This window comes from Prunus mume, linkage group LG7, assembly GCF_029339155.1.
Source record: "Prunus mume cultivar Tortuosa linkage group LG7, ASM2933915v1, whole genome shotgun sequence".
Lineage (NCBI taxonomy): Eukaryota > Viridiplantae > Streptophyta > Magnoliopsida > Rosales > Rosaceae > Prunus > Prunus mume.
In genome coordinates, this window is record NC_142704.1 from 2,292,740 (window position 1) to 2,299,744 (window position 7,005).

A 7,005-nucleotide genomic window follows, 5' to 3' on the forward strand; every position below is an offset into this window, starting at 1 on the left:
ATATAAGGAACAAGATTAATCTCACATTATTGTGTATGACGACTTACGATTATTCTTATGTAGGATAGGTAGAACTAATCTATCTTCATTTTTCAATTAAAAATCATACAATGTGAAAACCCACATGAATTGACCCTAAGTTCATATAATTTGTCTATTATTCAAAAGAAAAAACAAATGAGAACTTTTTTTATTTATGAAAATGAGAAACATGTTTGTCAAGCTGTTGTTGGAAACCTTTTCAAGCAATTCATTTGAACAGTATGAAAGTTTATGTTTTTGGAAATGCAAACCCATAAAATTTTGAAAACGACTTGAAAATTTAGAGATTCTTGAAATTACTTTTGAAAATGAGAGTCATATCATGTGTGTTGACAGAGAAAACAAAAGGGCTTAGCTTGTTAGGCCCTTCAAATCAAATTAGGGCAAAACCTAGCTATTGCCTAATTTTCCAAATCACAATTTGGCCTTTCAAAAGTTTTAACATACCCCCTAACCATTTCAATTTCCTTAAGAACATGTGGTAGAGAAGTTAACTTGGGGAGATTGTGGTGATAGGGTTGTGGAAAATGAACAAATAATGGGTGCGCGTGGAGTAGGCATAATTTTGTTTGTTTTTTTATTATCAAGATAAATAAAAAGAAAAAGAAAAGATGCTGGTCCCATGCAACAATGTGTTATGTGTAATGTGGTATAGAAAGAGAAGGGGGATGGGTGGGATACTTTAATACACCAATTAATGAGAATTAGATGGCAAAACATTGGACCACCTCATCTCATCCTACACACAGTCCCTTATTTTGGGAACATTTTGCACAACTCTAGGCGCATCTATCTCTCTCTCTCTCTCTCTCTCTCTCTCTCTCTCATTCATTTTGTGAAATAAAAAGCTCCTCGAATTTTTTGGTTCATGGAAAAAAAGTTTACCCACTAATTAAGATGAGGAAAAAAAATGAAAAACAACAAAAAAAGGGCAGGGCCACCATTGTCCAATCCCAAGCGCCTAGCCTCACTGAAACCCATCTGAAAAAGCCTGGAAACAACTCCTACATGGGAAGGACTTCTTGGGATTTGATCCCATCCAATCCAACCCCACAGAGATTTTTAATATAAAATGATAATTATTATGATTATTTTGCAATTGGGTTTTGTTTTTTCTTTTTAATTTTTGGTGGATGATTATTATTATGATTATGTGGAAGAGAGGAGAGGGGAGTTTTGAAAAGAAATTATTAAAGTAAAAGAAGAAGAGGTCATGTGGCGGCTTGTAGTTTGTGTACTCAGGCAAAGGACGATCATTACTCTGTTTTGGTAAAAATAGTCGTAGTACTAGTACTTTGCAAGGCAGGGATTTAAATTTTTTTTTAATGTTTAATTTATTGTATTAATTAAAGGGTTTTTCATGGTTTAACAGTAATTTAATATTTTTAGGAAATAATTGAGGGGAGGAGGGTATTAGAATCCTCATTCTAGGAAGTCTATTTTGGAGGTATTTATATCATGCATTGACCCACTTGAGAGACAGAGAGAGAGGAGAGAGAAAAGGAGAGAGAGGGAGGCCATATATGATGGAAATGAAATGATGAACATGGTTAGGGAAGGTCATCATCAGCCCTATCTGATCGTCTATTTCTGAGGAGATATATTTGATCTTTCTTCCTAGGTTGGGCTTTCATGGCTTACCATGTTGGCTTATTAGGAGAAGTCTTCTGAGAAAAAGGAGGCCACTCTTCTTCTCTTCCTCCTCCTCCTAGCTCCTTCATCATCCAAACCACCACCACCCACCACCTTCCACCTACTCTATTTTCCTGAACAATCAACATATGCATATACTGCACTTTGTAAGCCCCTCTTCTCTTTTCTGTCTAATGCAATATTGTTAGCTTAACAGCAAGCAGCAAACTTTATTGTCCCTTCTGTTCATCTGATCAAAGTGATTCTTTTAATTTGGTTTTTTCATAAATTTTGGTTATTGATCTGATTCTTCAGCTCTGCTCTATTGGGAATCTAATTAGTTTCTCCTTCTTTTGTGGCAGGGGATCTTGTTGGAATTGTAATTGCAGAAAAAAGAGTATCTTACAGTCAAAGAAAAGCAGTAGAGAGATAGAGAGAGAGCAAGAAAGAAGAAGACAGTAACTTTCATGGCTGGACAACTGAGTGAAGCTAAACCAAGGAACATGGTCTCTTCTTCAGTTGGGTTCTGCTACTCTGATGTATCCAGCAACCCAACCATTCATCAAACCCAGTTCACCAATCAGATCCAAGACTTTGGCTCCAACCCAGAGATCTTCAACTTGACCACAGGGATGGAGATGATAGGTTTCCTAAAGCAGAATGAAAGTAACAACAACTCAGCTATGTGGAAAGCTGGCTTCTTTGGCAAACCAGGGAACCACCAAGCAGGCCCATCTTCTTCAAAGACAATCAATGAGTCAACAAGTTCTGATTTTTATCATCACCAGCATGAGTTTAACAACAAGCAACCTGATTTCTCAACTGGGATTTCAGAAACAAGTAGTGATCATCATCAGAATCTAATGGTAGGACCTCAACATCAAGACTCCTCTGGGGCTTGGCAAGAGAATAGGTTCCTTGTTGATGATTCTTCTCTGAGGTGTGTGTTTCCGTGTGAAGGAAATGAGAGGCCAAGCCAAGGCCTTTCACTCTCTCTTAGCTCAAACAATCCTTCTAGTATTGGGTTGCAGTCCTTTGAACTGAGGCAGACCAATCAGCATCAACCACATCAGCAAGACCAACAAGACGATGATGATGAAGAAAATGTTGATCACATGAGGTTTATTTCTTCTGCTTCAAGAGATAGTGTTGGGCTCTTTGGAAAACCATCAGCAAATATGCAGCAGCAGATGAATATGATGCAAGATGGGTTTTTGGGAAAAGCTACTGCTTCTTCAAGTCTTCATCCTGAAGGGCTGTTCCATCTCAGAAACTCAAAGTACTTGGCTCCTGCTCAGCAACTTCTCAATGAGTTTTGTAGCCTTGGAACCAAGCCAAGCACTGATCACCTCCATCCATCAATGCAAAAGCCCCACAAAAACAAGCTGTGGGAACAAGAAGACAATGGCACTACTAGTTCTTCAAGAAACAAACAATCCAATATTTACTCCCTTGAATTTGTGGAGTTGCAGAAGAGAAAAACCAGACTGCTTTCAATGCTAGAAGAGGTAAACATGTACATGTCTTTCAATATTTATTCATTTACAGTTGAAAGTTCAAAACTTTTACTGGGTGGTGGTTGATTCTTGAGCTAATTAAGCAACTTGGGGTCCTTCCAATTAATACCCACAATTCAATATTTCGATTTTTTATTTTTTATTTTTTATACTGGAAAATTTATAACTTAAGATTCTCTCTCAAACCCAACTCTACTGGTTTTTTTTTATCATCATGATCATATGTGTGCCTTGTTTTAGGTGGAGAGAAGATACAAGCACTACTGTGATCAAATGAAGGCAGTGGTCTCGTCCTTTGAAACTGTGGCTGGTGCTGGGGCTGCCACAGTGTACTCAGCCTTGGCTGCAAAGGCCATGTCACGACATTTCAGGAGCTTGAAAGATGGGATTGTGAGTCAGATTCAGGTCACAAGAAAAGCCATGGGAGAGAAGGATCCAGTGGCTCCAGGCACAACAAAAGGTGAAACACCAAGGCTTAGGATTCTTGATCAAACACTTAGACAGCAGAGAGCTTTCCAGCAGATGAACATGATGGAGAGTCATCCATGGAGACCTCAACGTGGCCTTCCTGAGAGATCAGTCTCTGTTCTTCGAGCTTGGCTCTTTGAACACTTTCTTCACCCGTATGTCTCTCTCTCTCTCTTTCTCTTTCTCTCTCTGGGTCTTTATATGAGTAAACAACAAATTAGATTTTTGGGAAGAATCAATGTTATGTGAAAAGAAAAGAGAAAACAACAAACACTTCGCTGATGTTGTTATGTTGATATAATTTCTTAAGGCCGCAAGAGTTTTGTGATCATCAAGTGATATCTTGTATGGTCTCAATCATTTTGCTATTGAAAAAACAATAGAAACAATTTGGTTGTTTCTATCCACCACCATTCAGATTCCAAGTTTTTCAATTTTTTTGCGTCATTTTATTTTCAATCATTTATTTGCTTGATATTTTGCTTGGCCCCCCACCCCCAACTCTCTTTGTTGTATATTCCTTTGTGGGTCACTAGGTCTCATTCTACTTCATGGGGAAAAAAAAACACCATAGCTCTCTCTCTCTCTCTAAAGAAGTAACAGTAGTATTTTTAGTTGTTTACAATACAATAGAAATAAAAGAAAGTAACAGAATGTTTTGTGAAACTTTTGCAGGTACCCTAGCGATGTTGATAAACATATCTTAGCCCGACAAACGGGTCTCTCAAGAAGCCAGGCACGTCTACATCCCTCTCTCTCTCTCTAATATTATACAAATTTCCCCACCACTTAATTTATATTATTATGGGGCATATCTTCTTAGGATCCATAGTTTAGTTGAATAATCTATGTTTATATCATATTATAATTGGTAATCATTTATATTATAATATGAATCCGTGTCACCAATCGTATTATATATGTGATGCCTTTTGTTGTTACATGGTGTTTCAACAGGTCTCCAATTGGTTCATTAATGCAAGAGTGAGGCTATGGAAGCCCATGGTTGAAGAAATGTACTTGGAAGAAACAAAAGAGCGTGAAAACAACATGAACAACTTGACCTCCTCAGATGGGATCACAAAAGACCCCGGGGACAGCAGCCGATCGGGTCAAAACATCCGTCCCGAGGATCAAAAACCCACGCCCGACCAGCTCGTCCGAATAGACTCCGAGTGCCTCTCCTCCATCATCACAAACCCAGACAAAAACCATGACTCCAGAAGCAGCAAAAGCACCCTCTTAAACCACCACATGCACCCACAACAAAGTTTTGGGAGGGTAAATGAGTCATTTGGGACAATGGAGCTGGATTTTTCATCCTACAATCACCATCAGCAACACTCTGGAGGGACAGTTTCTTATGCCAATGATCATCATCACAATCCAAATCAGGGTTTCAATGGTGGAGGCGTGTCGTTGACATTAGGGTTGCAACAGCATGGTGGGAATGGGGTGAGCTTAGCATTCTCTCCTGCCTCACAGAGCTCTCTATTTTACCCGAGAGATCACATTGAAGAATGCCAACCAGTTCAATACTCTCTCTTAGATGGGGAAGGCCAGAACACTTTGCCCTACAGAAATTTGATGGGGGCACAGTTGCTACATGACTTGGCTGGATAGGCGAAACACTGCTCAATTGGACAGTTTCAAGAGGTTCACTATGGTTTAATTTAATTTATGTCACAAATATGGTGAATTGGAGATTGGTAATAGATAAAGTAGTTTTAGGTATAGATGGATATATATAGCTAAATACTTGATACATACATAAAAGGCTATACTGGGTTAGGCAACAATTATATGATGATCTTCACTTTCATGGCTGGTATAGTTTTTTTGGGTCCTCTCTTTTTTTTTTCTTTCTATTTTCTTTTTCTTTTTCCCTTTTATAATTGTAAGGACATGTTTATTATTGGTAGGCTAATTTGGAATTGCCCGTGATTTGGTCCAAAATTATACAATATTTGTTTGCTCTTATGCGTAGAAAATGATTTTCCAGATATTTTAACCTAATTAAGTAGTTATATGGTCATCTCTCTTTAATTGCCTTTCTCCATTTGTGGTTGGGCTAAGCCAGCTGACGATTTGATTGACCCACTTGTGGCTCGTTTTTTAGTGAATATTTGCTTTTTTTTGTGGCTCTCTATGTGGTGGAGACAATTAAGTTTAGCAGCACAATTTGGTGTTGGATCGTCCTTATGTAGTTTCTTGGAGAATAAGACATTTGCTAAAGGAAATTAGAAAATATCGTGACCCTTTGTGTGTGTGTGTGTGTGTATTTGTGGTCCTATAATTCATGAGCCTCGTGAAGACGATATTTTCATGCCAATAAGAATTGGTCACCTTTTTTTGATTTGTCAACTTTGGGATTGGTTTATGCTTCTGCTTTTGCAAATGGAAAAAGTTGCTTTTATTGGTTACCTTTTTAGGTAGTGTGAAGGGCATTAGGGTTTTGGGGATACAACCACCCTTGTACGTGCACCCAATCAAATTTATCAAAATCAACCAACCTTCTCCTTCGCATGCAGAGTGCAGACCTCAATCGAAAACTTCACCTCTCTGTGAAATAGATCGAATACTTCATCTCTCTGTAAAATAGATATTCATGAAATATTGCATGCACATACAAAAACAATTAAAAAAATTCACCAAATTAAGATGTTTCATGTCATGGAAGATGTCAATTATAAGATGCATTAAAAGATTATATATTGTTATTACCTATCAGATCGTTTAAGTTTTTTTGGCTAACTTAGGTCACTAGGGAAGTTTAACTTATGTCTATCATATTGTTATTGGGATGGCCCCCTTTACAATCTGTGTCATTTGTACTATCAGGAGCGGAGCCACAGCAAGGCCTGCCATGGCCTAGGCGCCCCCATTTAATTTTTGATCTCTTGTAATATATTATAAAATATATGATATAACAATGCAATTACTGCAATTAGATTAGTGATGGCCCTCTCAGTTGAAGATGAAAAACCTATACGGAAGTGATTTTGAAATTTTGGCCCTCCATACTAAGAATCCTAACTGTGTACTATTATTCCTATTAATCTAATAAAATTATATCGCTTTTAAATTTCTTTGTTAAAAAAAAGGAGATTATATATAATCAAGGAAAAGTTTTACGTAAGTACGTGGTTCAATTCCAATAACTACCTGAAAGCTATGTAAATATGCATGATTATATTATTGACATGCAACGAACAAGTCATGCATATGATCATGTGATAAACTTGAGCTTGACAAACAAGCGCATGATTATATTCTTTTTAGGAATGGCCCCCCCATTGAATTATGCTTTCCTGAGCATAAAAATCACGGTGTTTTTATAATAGAA

At 37.6% G+C, this 7,005-nt stretch overlaps 1 protein-coding gene across 1 annotated transcript; it reads left to right on the forward strand.

The window, feature by feature from the left end:
• Window positions 1-1,482: 1,482 nt before the first annotated feature.
• BEL1 (POX (plant homeobox) family protein) lies at window positions 1,483-5,637 on the forward strand. The gene is made up of 5 exons (XM_008240718.2): window positions 1,483-1,841; window positions 2,037-3,182; window positions 3,432-3,814; window positions 4,335-4,395; window positions 4,617-5,637. The coding sequence occupies exons 2-5, from the start codon at window positions 2,142-2,144 to the stop codon at window positions 5,280-5,282; spliced, it is 2,151 nt and encodes a 716-aa protein (XP_008238940.1). The 5' UTR covers window positions 1,483-1,841; window positions 2,037-2,141; the 3' UTR covers window positions 5,283-5,637.
• The last annotated feature ends 1,368 nt before the right edge of the window (window positions 5,638-7,005 follow it).